This window comes from Phascolarctos cinereus, unplaced genomic scaffold, assembly GCF_003287225.1.
Source record: "Phascolarctos cinereus isolate Bilbo 61053 unplaced genomic scaffold, phaCin_HiC Scaffold_9;HRSCAF=440, whole genome shotgun sequence".
Classification (NCBI taxonomy): Eukaryota; Metazoa; Chordata; class Mammalia; order Diprotodontia; family Phascolarctidae; genus Phascolarctos; species Phascolarctos cinereus.
The window spans coordinates 54,156,530-54,177,129 of record NW_027556402.1 but is presented as its reverse complement, the minus strand read 5'-3'; the positions used below and the strand labels follow the sequence as shown (position 1 = coordinate 54,177,129).

The following is a 20,600-nucleotide window of genomic DNA, read 5'->3' as shown; positions in this document are numbered from 1 at the left end:
CAAGTACTGTCATTCCCATGTTGGAGATAAAGAAACTTAAACTCAGAGAGAATAAAGTAACTTGCCCCAAGTGACAAGTACAGGTCAGAAGTGGAATAAAGATACAGGTTTCCTGATGCTATGTCCACAGTTCATTCCACTAAATTACTCTTTCTCCTCATCAGTGTTCACATTGAAAGATTTTTTTTTCTTGCTTGCAGATGTCCAAGTTGTGATTCTAGATACCATTTGTCATAGTTATAGTGCTGGAAGGAACTTTAAAATTATATAGTTTATCTTGTGTTAAAAATCAAATAACTAAAACTCAGTGAAATTAAATTATTTATACCAAGTCACATAACTTGTGAGTCATAGAACTTGGACTAGATACTATCTCCAACTCAATTCATTTTAATTCAATAGGCATTGTTCTTGGAACTGGGAATACAAACCTAGTCATAAACAAAGTCATAATGGACATCCCCTGCCTGCAAAGAGCTTATATTCTATTGGGAAGAAGCAATACATACATAAATATTACATAAAAAAATATATTCAAAATCATTTCCAGGAGGAGAGCATCGGCTTAATATGATCAATAGTACCATATGTTACCAGTAGTGAAGCAGCAGAGTTAATGTGTAACATAACATAACACAACGCAACATAACACAGCACAACATAACATGACATAAATTATATATTGTATTGCATTATATTATATATTATATTTATTATTTATATTATATTATATTATATCATATCATATCATATTATATTATATTATATTAATATTTATTATATTATATTATATTATATTATATTATATTATATTATATTATATTATATTACATCACATCATATCATATCATATCATATCATATCATATCATATCATATCATATCATATCATATTATATTATATTATATTATATTATATTATATTAATTATATTATCTTGCTTCCAGCCCAACCTCTTATGTACCACCTCTGGCAAGTCACTTAGCCTCCATAAGCCTGTTTCCTCATTTTTGAGATGAGGAGTTTGGACTAGATTGCCTCTGTCTCTTCCAGCCCTGTGGGTTCCAGAGGACACAATGGGAGGATAGAGAAACCGGGAATGAGAAATTCCAGAGAAAGTTTGCAGACTATGGCAGAGATGTCCAACTCAAATAGAAAGTTTTCTTGAATCTGATGCTAATACTAATAGTACAAGCAGGATTAAATCTTTGTCTCAGCTCACCTAGAGGCTAGCTCCAGGATCCATCCACATTTTGAGCTCTCAGACTTACCACACTCCACGGAGACAACATTGCCAGAGGTTTGTGGAGAAACCAAGCACATATTTCACCATTTACTGACTCCACAGAGCTCTGGTAGGCAGCCTTGGGGTCTCAAGTCACAGAGCTAAATGGCCTGATACAAATTTATCTTATGAACTTAGTCCATCACTATTCGTTAAGCCGCACCTCTCCATAGAATGTATGTGTGTGTTTGTGTATACACAAAGTAATTGAATACAGAATAAATAGAAAACAAATATAAAGTAATTACACGTAAGGCAGTTAATTAGGGAGGACACAGTGTCAAACAGGAGTGTCAAACTCAAATAGAAACAGGTCCCAGGAACTGCATATTGACTAAAAAAATTCACAAATTAGCAATATCTGTGTTATTTTTTTAAAAAATTTTATTTTGTTAAATATTTCCCAGTTACATTTTTTTCTGGTTCCCCAACCTCAGACCTATACACCTCTGGTACAGAAAGAGGTCTTTGAGCAATGTCTTAAAGAAAGTTAAGGATTATTTGAGGTACAGGTAAGGAGGAAGTATATTCCAGGCATAGGGGATGACCAGTGCAAAGTTATAGCAGTTAAACAAAAAGAATCTTTTTACCTGTTCTTTTAGTCTCTAAACAATAATTGATGAGACTTTTCCAAATTTGTTATTTAATAATAGATTTTTAAAAATCTATTTATTATTCTTTACTCTCAAAGCCAAATAGATATTCTACAACTTTGCTATTTTTGTTGTTCAGTCATTTCAGGACTCTTTGTGACCCCATTTGGGGTTTTCTTGGCAGAGATACTGGAGTGGTTTGCTATTTCCTTTTCCAACTCATTTTGCAGATGAGGAAACAGGCAAACAGGGTTAAGTGACTTGCCTAGGGTCACACAGCTAATTAAGTGTCTGAGGACAGATTTGAACTCAGATCTTTCTGACTCCAGGCCCGACTCTATCCATTATACCACCTAGCTGCTATTGCTATTTAGCAATTCAATAAGCGTTTGCTATATACCCAACTCTGGTAGGTTTTAGACGGTTCTTGCCTAGGCAGCCTAGACAGGAAGATCAATTACATACATAAAACTAGAGTACAATTTGAGAGTTATCAGTAAGCAGGGTTGTGAATACGTCATGCAGATGCAGCCCCAAGATTAGTCGTAAACTATTAGTTGAATGCCAAAGGAATAAGGAGTAAAGAACAGGCCAGGGAACACGAATGACAAGGATAAGCTTCACAAAGGCAAATGTTCTGAATTTGGCCCTGATTATTTCGGAGGTTTTATAACATTCCAGAGGAGACCAAAAAGCATTCTCCAAGAACTGGCAAGAACAGAGTCATGGAGACGTGAATCAGAAGGGTATTTAGAAGCACCATGAGAAGATAGGCTGGCTGAGTCAAGGAGTAGTAAAATAGAAGTTTGGGTAGGTAATGTTGGACCCATTATTGAAGGACCTTGAAGATGGCTGAGGAATTGCCATTTTCTGCCAGCTTTGGCATTTGCTTTCCCTTTGACTGTCTGTTCTTTGTCACCATCTTATGCAGTCAGTGTGGTGTTTCCTCTCTCTCTCCGTGAGTAAACCCTCCACTATCATCTCTCCATCCTCTTCTTCCTACTTCTGGCACTAAAAGTCAGATACTTCAATCTGCCTTCAGTCTGTCTTTTCTTTTACTAATAATCCCATCTTCTCTTTGCCACAACATTCCACCAAGCTTAATCAAATGTGTGTTCTAGTCAGTGATGTCATATATGTATACATATATGTGTGTGTGTGTATGTATATGTATATGTATATGTTTGCCCAGATGCAAAGCAGATTGGCATTTATTTGAAAGTGATTTATCTGAGTGTTTCTGAACTTCACCTCTAAATGATACCACACATATATTTAAAAATAAAGTAAAACGACTAGGTGGCATAGTAGGTAGAGAGCCAGACCTGGAGTCAGGAAGACCTGTCCTCAAATCTGTCCTCAGACACTAGCTGTGTTACCCTAGGCAAGTCACTTAACCCTATTTGCCTTAGTTTCCTGCTCTGCAAAATAGGCTAGAAAAGGAAATGACACACTATTCCAGTGTCTTTGCCAAGAAAACCCCAAATGGGTTCATGAAGAGTCAGACATGGCTGAAACAGCTGAACAGATATAGATAGATAGATATACTTCTTTGACTTTATAATTCTTTGATAGCTTGGGGCTTGCTTCCACTAACACTAATTTCATATGACAGTAACGTAATACACAAAAACATATATATTGGAGTCACACCTTAATGCCAGTTTCATCAACCTACTTGTTCGTAATGCTGCTTTGTATTAAGATCCTTTTGATATTTTGATAACTAACCATTTGGAGAGTGATACTAAGCGGATCAATCTTAAACAAGATTCTTTTCTGCTGGGAATAATTAATATTACGGTGAGCTTCCATGGTATGTTCTCTTACAGTACTTAATCCTTTGAATATTCATTTTTCTAACTCTTCTGCAGATTTTGGTTTAGATCCCATGTAAATGGAACTGAATATGAAGTCCTAGCCAGATCTCTGCTTAAGATTGCCGGAACTCTGTTCAACAAGGCTCGTTTGCCTTCTGAGCTAGAAAATGGATCCTGTTTCCAACAATGTTACAAGCCAGGACAGACAACTATTGACAGAACTGTGAAGAAGGGCTGATCTGTACTAATAGTGCTAATTACATCTTTATTGCTTTTCAAGACAACACATCACTGTATCTTAAAGAAAAAAAAGTAATTTCTTTTATCAGGAAAAAAAATTGTATTTTCTATAATACTTGTCCTTTCTCCCAGGCTTTGCTGGTACACCTGGATACCTTTCCCCAGAGGTGTTACGAAAAGATCCCTATGGAAAACCAGTGGATATGTGGGCATGTGGTAAGGAATAATTTTAAAATATAAATTGTGTAGTTTTCTGGCAAGAAAAATCATAGACCCTACTTACTATAAAATTCTACCTTTGGTGTTTGAAGATGACTTACTATGTTTGTGTCGGGAGAGGGGTGAGGAGTTTTTGTCTGTTTTTTTTTTTGTTTTGTTTTGTCTTGTTTTTACCAGTAGCAGTAGTGAACATGCTTTCAGTCTCTAACTTGTACAGTCTCTAATGCCTTGTATCAATTACATCCATATTCTCTCAACTGGTCACACATGTAACCAATAGTAGTTGACCGTAACTGGGAGTGCAGTTGTTTGCTAGGGAGGCTAGTGATATTCATTGGTTTAAACTGAAATTGAAAAAGTGAACTTGGTATCATTAGCATCAAAGCATCATAGATGATTGGAATGTACGTATTGGAAAGTACTTTCGATATCATCGTGTTCTAACTGTCCTAAGCATTAGTGTAAATCAGAGGTGCCAAACATACAGCCCACAGTGGCCCACAATACTACCAGATGGAACCCAAGCTGCATGAGAATGTAATTGGGAAATATTTAACAAAATAAACATAAATATGGTAAACTATAACATTTTAAACATTACATTTTAAAAGTAAGTCAATATGCAACCCACACTGAACACTTCGTATTTGAGTTTGACATCACTGCTATATACATGAAAAAAATGGTGCCATTGACTTTTTTACATACCAAAGAACTAGAAAATTTTGCTGTAATATTTGACATAGGAAATTTTATTTTCTATGCTACCTCTCACTTAATCTGGATCTCATCATGCTGTCCTTTTATTCTCAGGGTTATCATAGCTTGAGATGTAGCAGTTTTGAAAGGGGCAGAGGGTATTAGAAATTATACAGAAAACTTTTACCAAACAAGCAGATTCTCCTGGCCTCTGACAATTTTGTGGGCTGCAAGTATGTAGAGAAATGTCTGGTGCTGCAGCTGGTAGGTACCACCGGTAAACTCAATAGACTTCTCTGACATTGGTGTTGGTCAGAGAAGAAATTGAGTTTTACAAAACTTTTTCATGGTTTTGACAATAAAACTTTAGCTTTTGCATACTGGTATGCCTCTGTAGCAATAGCCAAAATGGCCTCGTGTCAGTTTAGAGCTTAGATTCAAAATCCTCAAAGTGTGGGACTGCATTTACTTCTTTCTCTGTGAAATCAATTTAATTCAATAAACATTTATTAAATACCTGCTTTTGTAAAGGACAATGTGCTAGGCCCTGGAGGAGATGCATAGCTTATAAAAGATATTCTTCATTGCAGAGTAGCTTGCAAAATGACTAGAATTTGGCATTTGCAGCTAGGGCATTATTTGAGGGACTTCAGAAAGCATTTTTCCTCAAGATTCTGTCCCTAATCAGCCTCTCATGAAGCCCTAAATTACTACCAGTCGAGTCATTTGTTTGTATTAACTAATTATCTCTGAAAGGTACTTGTTCAAATACCCACCTGTTAAAGGGAGGGAGTTCTACCTCTCTCTTACCGGGTAATTCAGAACCACCCAGTAAGCATTTACTGTATTAGGGCATGAGGAAGAAACATGTTTTTCCCCTTAAAGGAGTTAACAATTTAGTAAAAAGTATCTTAGTACCCCTGACATATTTGTTCATATCAATTTTAGCAAATTAAAGCCATGTTAACTCTCCCTATTCTCTCTTTCTCTCTGTGCTCTTTCTCTGTTTTTCTATTTCTTCGTTTATCTCTCTCTTTTTCTCTCCAAATCTCCCTTACACTGACTCCTGGATTGTTAAAATGGAAGAATCTTTAAAGATCATCTAGTCTAACCTTCATATTTTAATGTTATGGGAGTGAAGGCCCATAGAGTTTGTTAAAGGGAGCACACTAATAATTGAAAAAGCCAACACTTTAGCCCAAGCTGGTTCTAAGAACATTGATATTAATTATCCCTCTCCCTCCCCTCAGTTCTCTTACCCTTCTCTTTGTATGGATATGTCTTCCAAGAATCATTTTATTTGACAACCAGAGTTTTATACATTATTTCAAATGCAATAAGATAAAATGTTCTTATATGCATATACATGAGCACACATATACAAATTCTCTCATTAATAAGTTCTTGTGGAATGAATGAATGAATAATATGACATTACGAGACTATGTTATATATGAGTGAGTTTTCCAGGAAATAAAAATGTACCCCTTCAAGAACTTTTAAATTTTAATAACACTACACAAAATGTATTCTCTATTTTCCTGCTTCCTTAAGCAGCCTGGTGTGATAGAAATAGTGCTGAATTTGGAATTAAAGGGCCTAGATCTGATCTACACAGCCTGTCTGAACTTGGACAAGTCTCCTCACTTCTTTAGGCTTCAGATATCTTATCTACAGATTGAGATAAGCAAGAGAAACAAGTGATAAGCTTTTGTCCAAAACTAGATAGACACTACTGGGTATGCCCTGCTTTAATAATTTTTGTATAGATTTCATTGCACTTCTTCATTGGATTTCTTGTATGCATCAGCATATATATGTATACTCATTTCTAGGTTTTAGTTTTAGTACAATACATCTTTAAAGGACAAAATCTAACAAGCTTATTTCGTATCTATAATATGATAGATCCCATCAGTATGGAGACTATAACTTTACAGCTTGGGGCAGTGCTATAGTAGTCAGGGGAGGGTCAGATTTCCTTCCTTCTTTATAGGTAAAACCATAGAGCTTCCAAATATTGTGCACACTCAAACTTAGGTAGATTTCTGTTTATGGTTATTGTGTGAAAGATCAAAGGATCCCAACTACCCCACCTATTCTTCAGCAATGATAGAAGAGGGGAAAAGCAGTGCTTTGAATAATGATTAAGAAATCCAGAGAAACATCAATAAGCCCCTTCATCCATCCTAAGACTGAATTAAAAAAATAAAATCAGAAGCCATGAGAACTGGAAAAGGCATCCCACCAGCCCATGTTCAAATGAGCAGGCTGGAATTTCAAAGCAGAGCCTGGACTGGTTAAACATAAGGGGCTACAGAAAACCACAGCAAAACCCAGACGAAGAGCAGCAGACTTGAAAGCTCTGTTGAGGTACCCAAAAGTCACCAGCATTCTTAGCATGGACACTGGTCAGGGAGGGGCGGGAATCATGGCCAAAGGCCCAAGATCAAATAGGGCTAGACCACATCAGAGAGTGTAGAAAAGGGCAAACCTTGGCACTAAGAGTTCAAATAAGATATTGAGGTTGGAGATGTGAGTGACGACACCAAACTCTATATACAGAACTCTTAGGAAACAAGAGATTCCCAAGGGTCTTATCAATGAAATAATATCAATATTCCATATGTATGTGACAAGTGGCATACCATCCAAGTACCTAAGAATAAAGTTAATTATATTATAGGGGAAATTAAATAACAAAACTAGAATAAATGTGGTCTTGTTATATCACTTTTCAGACCTAGGTAAGTCTAACAAAAAAAGATAAACATAAGAAAAGTATCCAGATAGAATCTCAGAAAATTTAGATATGATAGATCTTTGGTAGTTACTGAATGGAAATAGAAAGGAGTATGTATATTTCTCATCTGTTTATGACACCTTTACAAAAATTAAAATCTAGAAACATAGAAACATTAAACTCATCCTTTACTGACTATAATGTAACAAAATTATGATTAATAAAAGATTGTTGTAAAAGGATTAAAGGGACATATGAAAATTTAATATACTGTCACCAGGTTGAATTTAAACCAGTAATGCAGGGTTAATTCACTATTTGGAAAACCATAACCATAACAGATTATATTTATATTAAAACAATAAAAATCCCTTCATAATAATATCCATAATTTATATAATTCTTTAAGAATTTAAAAATGTTTTACAAATATTATCTCATTTTTTAATCACAATAACCTGAAGTGTCAGGGATATTTTTGTTCCAATTTTATAGATAAGGTAACTGAAACATGTGGAGGTTAAGTGACTTGGCTGGGGTCACACTTGGTAAGTGTCTGAGGCCAGATTTGAACTCAAGTCTTCTGATTGCAGGCAAGAACTCTATCCAATGTGTAACCTAACTGCCTATTATTTTATCAATAGATGCAGAAAAGGCTTTTGATAGAATATAGAACCTATTTATGTTTTTTAAATACTAAAATGTTAGGATTAAATGGATTTTTCTTTGATACGATAAAGAGCACCTCTTTAAAACCAAGAGCTAGTATTATCCATAATGGATAGAATGGGTAGAGGTCCTTTTAGTAAAACCAGGACTAAATCAAGGATTCCACTATTATTTGATAAAATTCTATTGATATTTGCTGTAGCAATAAAACAGGAAAATGAAGTAGAGAGAATAAGTACAGATAAAGAGAAAGCAATGTTTTTGCTTTTTGCAGATGGTGTGATGGTCTATTTAGAGAACCATAGAGAATCAGCTAAAATTAATTGAAATGATGACTACAGCAAAGTTTCACAATGTAAAACAAACTTACAGAAATCATTAGTCATTTCTTATATTATCAATGAAATCTAGCAAAAAGGTAAAAGAGTATTCTATTCAAAATGATGACTGTGTGTATGTGTATATGTATACATATATATACATATATATATACATATATATATATATATATATATACATATATATATACATATATATATACATATATATACATATATATACATATATATACATATATATACATATATATATATACATATATATGTGTGTATATATATATATATATATGTATATGAATCTCACCTACCAAAACACACATGGGAATTATGTGAATACAAATACAAAATTCTTTTTATAGAACCAAATTATTGTAGAGATATTAATTGCTCATGCTCATGGTCATGCCAATATAATTTAAATGAAAATGCCACCTGAATGAACTTGTTCATTACTGTGCCATTCAAACTGTCGAAGGTTTCTTTTATAAAGATAGAAAAATAATAATGATATTATTTATTTGAAGGGACAAAAGTTTAAGAACCCTGAAGAAGGAAAATAAGAGGAAGAAAAGGAAAGGAAGAAGGCCTTGGAGTACCCAATCTAAACTGTGCTACCAAGCCATAATCACCAGAACTATCTGGCACTGGTTTACAAAAAAATAGAACGTTTTATTGGTGATTCAGATTAGGAACAAAACAACAAGTGAACATGGTAGCATATTGTTTAATAAATACAAAGACCATGATTTCAGGGTTAAGAAGTTACTATTCAACAAAATTGCTAAGAAAATTAGAAATCAATCTGACAAAAATTAGGTATAGAGCAATATCTCACAGTCTGTGCCATATTAAGCTCCAAATGGTTATATGACTTATATTTCACAAGTCATATCATAAACAAATTGGAAGAATAGAAAAGATACTTTTCAAAAGTACCTTATGCTTAGGGAAAGTGTACTTAACCAAACAAGGGATAGAGATGATCATAAGACATAAAATACACAAGTTGGTTGTAAAAGTGAAAAAGCTGTGTATGAATTCAATGCAATTAAAATTAGAAGAAAAGTGGTTAACATGAGGGGTATTTTTGTAGCAAATTTCTCTCTTAAGGATTTTATATCCAAGATGTACAAAGAATCATATAAATTTATAAGAATAAGAGTCATTCCCTAATAGATAAATAATCAAAAGATATGAGCAGGCAGTTAGAAGGAAGGAAGGAAGGAAGGAAGGAAGGAAGGAAGGAAGGAAGGAAGGAAGGAAGGAAGGAAGGAAGGAAGGAAGGAAGAAACAAAGAAAGGCAAGCTATCAGCAACGAAATAAATTTTTTTCCAAACCATGAATATGAAAAATGTAAATGAAAGGTACTTCGTCATCCCACCCTATACCCATTAGAATGGTAAAGTATCACACAGACAAAAGAAGAAAATTCTAATTATTGAAATTATGTGGGAGGATAGACACCCTGAAATCCACTATAAGTAGAGCTCTGAATTTATGTGACTATTATCCAAAGCAGTTTGTAACTATGCCCAAAAGATCACCAAGTTTATACCATTTAACCCACTGATAACAGAAAGAGGAAAAGGACTCTCATGAATAAAAATATTCATAGTATTTTTATGGTAGCAAAGAACCAAGCCCGACAGCAGGCAATGGCTGAACAAATGAATGTATGGAAACATTTTTGTGCCATGAGAAATGACAAAAAGGGATGGGTTCAGAGGATCCTTGAAAGATTTGTGTGAACTGGTGCAGAGTAAAGAGATCAGGGACAGGGAAACATTTTATAGTTACATTATAAAGAAAAGCAACTTTAAAAGACTTAAGAATCCTAACAAATGTTGGGGCGGCGAGGTGGTGCAGTGGATAGAGCACCAGCCCTGAAGTCAGGCAGGACTTAAGTTCAAATCTGGCCTCAGACCAAACACTTGACACTTACTAGCTGTGTGACCCTGGGCAAGTCACTTAACCCCAATTGCCTAAAAAAAAAAAAAGAATCCTAATAAATGCAGTGACTGACCAGAAGACCAAGGATGATGCATAATGAAATTTGATGGACTAGAAGTGAAGAATGAGATAACCATTTTCACATATGGGCAATGTATGGATTTGTTTTGCTTGTCTGTACATTGTTGTGAGAAAAGGTTTTGAGGAAGAGGGAGGAAGAGAGATCATGATAGTGATGCCAAAAAAGCAAACAAAGAGTGACATTTTAAAAAATACATTAATGAAGCATTTACAGAGAGTGAATAACAAAATCAGAAGGAATTTCAGAGCAAAACAGACAAGCAAGACAGCTTTGGAATGGGTGAATTTAGAATATGTTTTGAAAACAAGCTGTAGATAATGAAATTCCCAGTTTCATGTGCAATACTCCTTTGTATATGGAATACTTCTTTATGTATGGAAGTGTCTGTTCATTGCTGTTTGTCAAGTTCAGAACAAGTTAAAAAAAAGCTTTAAAGGTACAGGGGAGATAAAAATTCCTTATACTTGCATTGCAAAAGTACTAACTGTTCAATATTCAAAAAACAGTCTCAAGAAGAAACATGATCTCTGTCTTAAGATCTTTTCCTTTAAAAGCAATAACAAAGAATAATCTTTTCATATAGTCATACTGTTTTTCTTTTCTACTCATTGGTATTTGCCACGCTATAAGATTGAGCATCATGCTGTGATTTAAAACCACGTTAAGTATTTTGAGGTTCTTTTGTCTTACCAAGAGATCTTTTTTCTTTTTAGGAAAAATTTTCCTAAACTGTGGCATTGACCATATTGCTATGATATGCAGATGAGCTTTTATGCTGCACTCTCAGTATCTTAGTTTGTGTATTTTTTTATGTTGTTTGACAGTTCTGTGATGACTGTGAATTGTTTTCAAAGTTCCAAAATGTCATAAACAGAACTTTTCCATTATGAACCACAGAAACAAAGAAAAAACAAAACTTAAAAATACAGATTCAGTGGATGGATTTTTTTTTTCTTCAGATGAGAGCAAGTCCAACCTGGAGATAAGAGGCTGGCCCCAGGTATTCCACTAGAATTTTTACATTCACCCAGTGTCCTCCTCACCTTCGCTGTGCTCTGCTTACTCACTTCCTTGTCCAGGTGGAGTTCTCCCAATAGCTGAACCTCGTTGTGTCATATCATGCCCCTTTCAAAAAACCCTATCTGGAGTACATTTTTGCAAGTATGTGCTTTAGCCCACACAAGTTAACAGTAGTAATTTTTTTAGAGATTCTAAAATTTTCCACTTGTGAAATATGACAGCTATGTAGAACACAAATTCGTATATAAGAAATATGCTGACATCATGATAGACTGAGGAATTTTTGGTGCACTGCCATATTTCATATAAATAAATACATATCATGTATGTGGAAGTATATGTATGTATGAATATATATGAAGGCGAGTGTGTACATATGTACATACATACATGTATTTTGCATTATCTTATACAATGACTAACCTACATTGTCATCACCATCTTTTATGCATCGAACCCCAGTCTGAAACATCCGTTCCTCTCTCCCCTGCCACTCCAGTGGTAGTATTACAAGATACACACTGCCCCAATAACAAAAGTTAGCTATATCTTACATGCACAAACAATCCCATTGACTGATCCCTGTGTGGCCTAATCCATCCTTCATGTAACTTCCTCAACCAATTCCCTAATAGCAAAAAAAAAAAATTTTCCAGGGGGGAAAAGGAGAGATTTATTGACATCACCTGTCAGATGTCAATAAGCTGTTATTCAGCCTCCAATGGTCTCAAACAGGTGCCCGTTCCTTTATCCTCACAATACCGAAGACTTCCAAGAGTATATTAACAGTCCTTAGAGGTTCTGCTGACAGGTATTTTTCTCTATAACCAGACAACAGGGGTTTTCCTGATGTATCCTGTCAAGAGCCAAGGAACTAGAGAAGAGCAGGGGGAACTGAGGCAGAGTGCCCACCTGAGTTAACATTTGATAGTGAACTGGCCAAATGAGTGAGAAAGCTAAGAGCCTGAGGCAGATAATGGGGTCACAAGCAGGAATCAGAGAGTGAATGAGAGATGAGTTATTAGAATTTTAGACTATAGTGGTGTGTAGGAGAAATGTAATAAAGTTTTAAGATTGGACAGTACAAAGTTCTTTAACATTGCTATGCTATTTAAATGATGAGTTTTATTTTTATAAATTATGATGTGAAATTCATGTTAATCTCTCTGTTAACCAGACTTAGATGGTTAACCTTGGTTTTTACTTTATTGCAGGCAAAATAAATAACTGAGCTTACAAACTGAAATCTCTATACCAGTGCTATCAAACTCAAATAGAAACAGGTCTCTGAGAGCAGCATATTAACTTTAGAAGCCCCAAGTTAACATTATCTATGTTTCATTGTATTTTTATTTATTTTGTTAAATATTTCCCAATTACTTTTTAATCTGTTTGAGGAGTGTTGCCTTGAGTTTCATACCTCCATTCTAAAATGATAGCAGTCTTAATACTTACATATGAAAAAAAGGGGGAGGCAATGAGCATTTATATAGCATCTACTATGTGTCAGGCACTGTAAGTGCTTTTTAAAAATATAATTTCATTTGAGCCTCCTAACACCCCTGTGAGGTAAGGGACATTATTATTCCCATTTTACAGATGAAGACATTGAAACACAGAGGTTAAGTGACTTGCCTAGGGTCATGTAGCCAGTGTTGGGGTTCATGGGTACCCCACAATGTTGGGGTATGCCAGAAGGATGAAGAATAGATGGGTAGGTTGCAGGATCTGTCCTGAAAAGAATTCATTCAGACGATCTCCAAGACAAAGTCATTTATTGGGGTAACGCACCGAGCAGGCTCTCTTCCTTATTGGAGGCCAGAGAACTGAGCCAGAGTAGGTGTCTGGTCTGTGTACAGTTTGACAGGATAAGTGGAAAGGGAGGAGGAGCATCGCTCAGGAATGTCACATAATCCATACAGATAAGCAAAGGGAACAGGAAAAGGAAGGGAAAGAGCTGTTCTGGAATGTCAGGTAGTTGAGGGGTGCTTTGTGAAAGCACACAGATAAATCCACGGGGGGGGGGCGGCTTCAATGCATAGTCTTCTTGATCACTCTTCCGGCTGGTCACATCCTGCATCCTGCTTGTTCCATCTGCCTGGAGCATTCCTTTCCACCTCAACTCGTCACTAGTAAGTGTCTGAGGTCGAATTTAAACTCAGATCTTTGTGATTCCAGAACCAGCAATCGATCTATTGCACCACCAGCTGCCTAATGGAGGTGTTTGTGCATGTGGAAGGTGAAAATAATTGACATGTGTATAGTGTGTTAGGGTTAACAAAGCACTTCACATACAGTATCACCTTTATTCTTTACAATCCTGTGATAGGTATTACAGGCATTAGCACATATGGGAAAACAGAGAATCAGGAAATTTGAGTGATGTAGCCAAGTTCACATAATGCCTAAGTTCACTTAGTGTGTAAGTGAAAGAACCATTGGGTGAAAGAGTTTGGGTCCAAATCAAGTGTTCTTTACTCTGTGCTATTGTTGTCTCCCAACTATTGAGATCTAGAGAGTAGATCTTGGGATTCTCTGTGAGGTTTTCTAACAAACTATTTTCTCTTGATGGAGGGGACAGAAAAAGCTAAGTGTCAGTGTTAAATATTGCTTCTTAATGGGTCAGTCTGACTTAACTGTCTATTTTATATTTTCTGTGCAAACGACAAATTATAATATTGTGTTAATTTCTCCCAGGTGTGATTCTCTATATTCTCCTGGTGGGGTACCCTCCTTTCTGGGATGAAGACCAACATAGACTCTACCAGCAGATCAAGGCTGGAGCATATGATGTATGTAATCAACTTAATTACAACAGCCTGTTGAGGATTGGTTTCTATTTAATAACAATTCATATTTTTCTTTCTCATATTTCATCTTGGCTGTTTTTGAACCTAACAGTAACCACAGTTGTGAATGCAAGAAAGTCATCTTACTGTTTCTTCCCCTTTGTTAGGGAAAGATGCATATAAAATTAGAAATGCATCATCTCAGTTATTCTAATATAATTTTGTCCTAACTCAGTGTCTCTTATGACTGAGGACAGCCACTTTTTAAAATCTGGAAGGCAAAATGGTTGCCCCTGACTTTGTGAAAACTTTAGCTCTTGACACATTTAAAAAAAAAAGCATTTTTTTTATTGAAAGAAGACTACATTTCATACAGGTTTTTTCAGCTCAATTATTTTTCCCAAATCAGTCACATAATTTTGGATTGTATCTAACTATTGCCTAGTTATCCTAATCTTGTAACCATATCCTAGTAACTGTTACCTAACCATCTGAATTTACTATGGAGTCTGAAATTCAGCAATTTGATTTTTTTTTAGCTCAACAGAATGCCCACTAATATCCACTATTAAGTGGCTATATTTAATTTAATTTTAATTAGAAAATTCAAATACATGTATACTAAATACAAATAATGTATACTAAATACTAGTAAGACTATATATGTACACACATATATACATATACATACTACATATATACATATGCCTACATACATACATATAATTTCCATTAGATTATAACCTCCTCAAAAACAGTTTTTCATTTTGTCTCTGTATCCCTTCTTCAGTACCTTGCATATAGCAAAGGTTTAATTATTGCACATTCAGAGAATTTGTATCTTTCTGAGCTCTGCATAATGTTACTGATATACTGCCCTGTGACAAATACCTCTATAAGTACTGGCTTGTAGATGCATGCTCAGTTCTGTAGGTTCTTACCTTATCTTCCTTTAGGTGTTAACCTAAAGTCTTAAAAGGGTACGTTAGGGATGCCTTCCATGCCTTCTAGATGTGGGGATCTTGAACCCTTTTTGAACAGAAAGGTTCAGCAGCAGCAAAAATATTCATTTATATGTTCCCTGTGCGTGTGGGGTAAAGGGTGGAAACATTTCCAGGTGTGTTATAAAAATCCTATAGTAATTTCAATCAGCTTTTCTACATTTCTCCTTTGGAACACAGTTATATTAAATTTTATCTGGGCAGTTGTATAGCATGAAAACACTGCTGTTATAGCTAAGGAGTTATGCTTCCTTCTGCTTGGCAAGAGAAAGGAATGTAAGAGGTTTGGGAGGATAAGAAGTAAAAACTGTGCACCAAGTTCTCCTCTCAGGAAAGCATATAGTTTGTGTTGAGCCCGTTCTAACATGTTAGGAAATGTGCAGAACTACCATTTTACCCCGAGGGACCTCAAGTATTACATCTGCACAGAGTCATTTGTAAATGTACACTGGGAATACATTGCTTATTGAAGAAGATATTGGCCCTTTAAGCTATAGAAGTACAAATGAGTACCCTGAAAGAAGTAATTTCTTAAATATATCACATGAGCCTGAGTTAATATTTATGCAAAAGTAATAGTTGTGGGGGGCAGAGGGGAAGGGAAGGACAGAAGTCTCTCCTAACCTCAGTAAATTAAGTTCTATTACAATACCCAGGAATTTGTTATATATGCATATGGGAACTGAATATTTCATCGTACATTACTTTTAGTTGAGATTTCTGATGTAAAATTATTTTCTCATTATATCATATAATGCTGCATTATTGAACTGCTAAAGATAAGCTTCTAGAGTCAAAATGGAATGCACTATCCTTCATGAAAATTTATGTAGTGAATAGGTCAGTGTGTTTTCTTCTTTTTTGTCAGTGGTTCAGTTATCAAACCATATTGAATCACTGAAAGTAGACAGGGAAGTGACTGACTGAATACAATGCCATGCTGAGAATGTAAGGATAGCCATCCTGAGGATTCAGGGATATTGTGGAATGAGAGGTTGCAAGCGAGCCGGCTTCTTCAGCCTTCTCCCGAAAGAAGTAATGGAAATGCCAAAGTGGAGCAGAAACAACCAGAAACCTTCAAACAAAAACTTGTGGAATCACTTAAATAAGATAAAAGCAAATCTTCTATAATAGTTTAAAAAAAACAATAAAATATACACTGAAATATCAGTAGTAAGGCAAGAAGATGAAACTCAGTGAATAGGGAATACATATAAATAAATGAAATACCAATGGAATAAATGGACAGTGAATTATCTCATTGAAGAATAGACTTAGAGGTAGAACATTAGAAGCAGAATATTAAGACCAGAAAATAACTTATCTAAAAAAGATTTGGAAACAATACAGACAGAAGGTTTCTAGCAGAGAGATCAAGGACTTTCAAAAACTGTGGGGAAAAAAATAATCTCTCCACTGTATTTTAGGAAATTATAGAAGAAATGTTCCTAGAAATATTAAAAATTAATTAATACCCTACAACAAGGATTCACAGGATACCAGGAAAGAACTCTATACTTAATTCATCCAGCCACATCAGTATAAATCTTCCAAGTGTACAATGACAAGGATGAGATCCTACAAAAAAGCTAGAGAGGCACCATATATCAAAAACAGCAATTTTGATTCCACTAGATTTTTTCCCACAAAAATGAAAACTAATAGAACAATCTGGAATATAGTTAAGGAACTCAATCCCAAAAGCATTCTCCTAGAAAAGCTAAGTATTCTCTTAAGAAACAAGACTGACATTTTAACATCAAGATAACATGCTTCTCATAAAGAAAAGTAACACATGCATAACAGCTTTTGCATCTCACAATAAACAAGAGCACCCAATACATTTGAAGAATTGAAGACTGAAATGTAAAAGGAAGAGCACAGGCGTGGATTATCAATGTAGATGATTCAACCAGTATTTATTGGTCAAATTGATGATTATCTCATGCTTTTCTGAAAGCAGAGTTAAAAATGAAACAAACAAAAAAAGAGTAATGCTATCTTGGCCAACTACTTGAATGATGCAGTTAGGTGTGAAAGGAAAAGGAAAAAAAAGATTTGATAGCTTAAAAAATATTGTTATGGCCACTAAATATAAAAGAAAGAAAAGAAAGCAAGTAAAATGAGACATACAATTGTATTATGTTGTTGTTAAAGTTAAAAGACATTTTAGCAATATATAATTTGACGATTATGTTTATGTGCATGGCTTTTAAAATTTTTACCTTTATCTGGGTGCTTTTTTGTTAATACTTGAAAATATTAGAAGCTTTTTATTTATAAGGAAAAAAATGACTGCCCTATATATTAGATGAGCTTAAAATTTTTTTTTTCAACTTAAATGGGCTCATAAACTTGGCAGCTAGAATGCAGCTTAGACTACTATCAGCTACTTTTGACAGCACCTTGCTTTGTTTAACTATTTGTGTGAAGGTGAAGAAAAGAAATGTGGAATATCACTCCAGAGAGAAGGGACAAAACATAGAGTTTAGACAAAAGTAAGAATTAATGTCATGTTAGATTATTAAGTATTGGAATGGGCTAGTAATGAAGTTTTGAAGCGTGATTCTATTCAACTACTCCCCTGCAGAGTTTTTGAAAGTTGGAGAAATCACTGTTTTCCTTGTATGAATAAAATGAGAGACTGTTAGATATCTCTGTTGTGATATTGCAGATGGCTTCCTAGAAAGCTAGTATGAAATGCCATTTTAAGGCAAAACAGTATTTTAAGATCTAGGGCTTTCAGGTTATTTTCTTATTTTTAGAATTGTGCCATATCTATCCCATATTGACTTTGTTTATCAGTTACTCAATTCTTTCATGTGTGTGTGTGTAAATGAATTTCACACCCATGAAAATTAAATTCACAGACTATCAATCTGATGAATTTTATACTCTTTCTATTTTTTAAAGTTTCCATCACCAGAGTGGGACACTGTGACTCCTGAAGCCAAAGACCTTATCAATAAAATGCTCACTATCAATCCTGCCAAACGCATCACTGCATCTGAGGCACTGAAACATCCATGGATCTGTGTAAGTTGTGGCTTTTTAAATCTTCCACATTTGCAAAGCAAGATGTACCATCCTTCAAAATTAGAGTCACACATTCAAAAGAAGTTGCATATATATATATATATATATATATATATATATATATGTCTTATTTTTAAAAATTCATAGGATTTTAAATCTTCAGAGCTTGGAGGGACCTTAGAGGTCATTCCTTCTAACTCCCTCATTTTGTGGTCATCTGGTAAGCAGGCATTCTGGCATTTGGACTTGAATGTTGTGATTCCAGGTCTTTACACTCTGCCACATTTCTTTCCATTGTCCACCAAAGTGCAAAACAAAAATCATAAAAACACAATGTATAGACCTGGAAGTTGCTTTAGAAGTTGTCTGGTAAAATATCTTCATTTTATGAATAAATAAATTGAAGTCCAGATAGGTTAAGTGATTTGCTAATAATGTTTAATAACTGCAGCTATAATAAACAAACACAGCTATAATAAATATAGCTACAACAAAAAACAGTGGGTAAATAAATAATTCCAATCAAGGTATTAACAGAAATTTTCAAGTAAATTTATATCCTGGGTACCTGTGAATATGGGTATTCCCATTCTGAAATATTTTGTGGTAAGGTGAGGATCAAATGAAATAATACTAATGCTGATGGATAGTGATGATGATAAAGAAGGTGACACCGGGGTTTAAAAGTATAACTTGAAGTTAAGAATAAAATAAGTTAGTTCAGGTACCAACCAATATCTTCCATTAATCACATGTGCATTTGGAACTTTGGACTAAGTTTAAACTTTGTGGTGTTTTAATAAGGTACAATAGTTTAAAAATAGAGAAAGTAAAAACAAAAATCAGATAGGAAAGCACAGAGAGGCTTGAATACATTTTCAGGAATTGCCCTTGTCAAAAGTAGGTTCCAAGTATCTGTAGATATAACAAAGATTATTAGATAGAATGGAGTGCTAATTGAAGTTAAGGATGAAACTGGGATTAGAGCATAATTCAGGAAAGGTTTTGGGGTTTTTTTCCCCTTTATTTTGTTGGGTTTATTCATTTGCTTGTCTCTTTATCTATCAATCTAGGTAGTTAGTTGGTCTAGTGGAAAGAGTGCATGACCTGGAGTCAGGAAGACCTGAGTTTGAATCCTGCCTCTGACGCTAGTCACGTGACCCTGGCCAAGTTACTCAACCACTCTGTACCTCAGTTTACTCTTATGTAAAATGGAGATGATAATATCATTTAATTTACAGGGTTGTTGTGAGGGTCAAGTAAGTTAACATATAGCTATATAAATGCTAACTATTATTATCCCTTTATAATTTGTTTGTGTATTTAGAGACCTGGGTCTTTTTCTTGCCAAAGTTCCAAGTGTAGTGACTATAGTGACCACTCTCAGTCCAGATCCTAATGCTGATCAGTCTGGTTTCCCACCCGAGCAGCTTCTTTCCTCATTAGACAGCCTGGTGGTCCCCTGTTCTAGAGGGCTCCCCATATTGGTTCAGAACTTACTGTGGACTCCAGAGCATCTCTCACCCACTGAGGCTCAGAACTTCCAAACTTAAGAGATCCATCAGCCTCAGATTCCCCTAGCAGCAGGAATTTTAAACCTAGGACACCATGTTGGGCTGAAAAATCTTTTTTTTGAAGTTTTTACTGTAAATTTTTATACTTTGTAAAATATAAAAACTGTACTATAGACATAGAAAAATAATAATCAATAATGTTAGGATGCAAGTTAATAGTTTTGCTGAGGAGGTTTTTTTAAATACTAATTAACTAACTTATAATTAGATTCTTTTAAATTGATAGCGTGGGTGAAGAGACCATTCATGTGAATTTAGTAATATGAAAAGAATACTACAAGATGTCATATATCACATGAAGTTAAAAATAATTGTATTTTTTTCCAGCAACGTTCTACTGTTGCTTCTATGATGCACAGACAGGAAACTGTAGATTGCTTGAAGAAATTTAATGCAAGAAGGAAGCTGAAGGTAAGAAAACTAAAATTTTCGAGGGAAGACACGTTTCTCCAGGTACATTTAATAGAGTAGCAACTTTGAAGGAGATCTGTTTTAGTGAAAAAAAACATGTTCCTGGAAATATTTTATGACAGTTGGATGTCA

The 20,600-nt window shown here is 34.8% G+C and overlaps 1 protein-coding gene across 7 annotated transcripts in view; it reads left to right on the top strand.

Annotated features, from left to right (window-relative positions):
- CAMK2D (calcium/calmodulin dependent protein kinase II delta) overlaps positions 1-20,600 on the top strand; it is a 344,903-nt gene that overhangs the window by 267,603 nt on the left and 56,700 nt on the right. For all 7 annotated transcript variants that reach the window (XM_021001407.2, XM_021001404.2, XM_021001414.2 and 4 more), the window contains exons 8-11: positions 4,070-4,153; positions 14,355-14,449; positions 18,361-18,483; positions 20,385-20,468. In XM_021001407.2, coding sequence (XP_020857066.1) covers positions 4,070-4,153; positions 14,355-14,449; positions 18,361-18,483; positions 20,385-20,468 — 386 coding nt within the window. The remainder of the gene's footprint in view (positions 1-4,069; positions 4,154-14,354; positions 14,450-18,360; positions 18,484-20,384; positions 20,469-20,600) is intronic.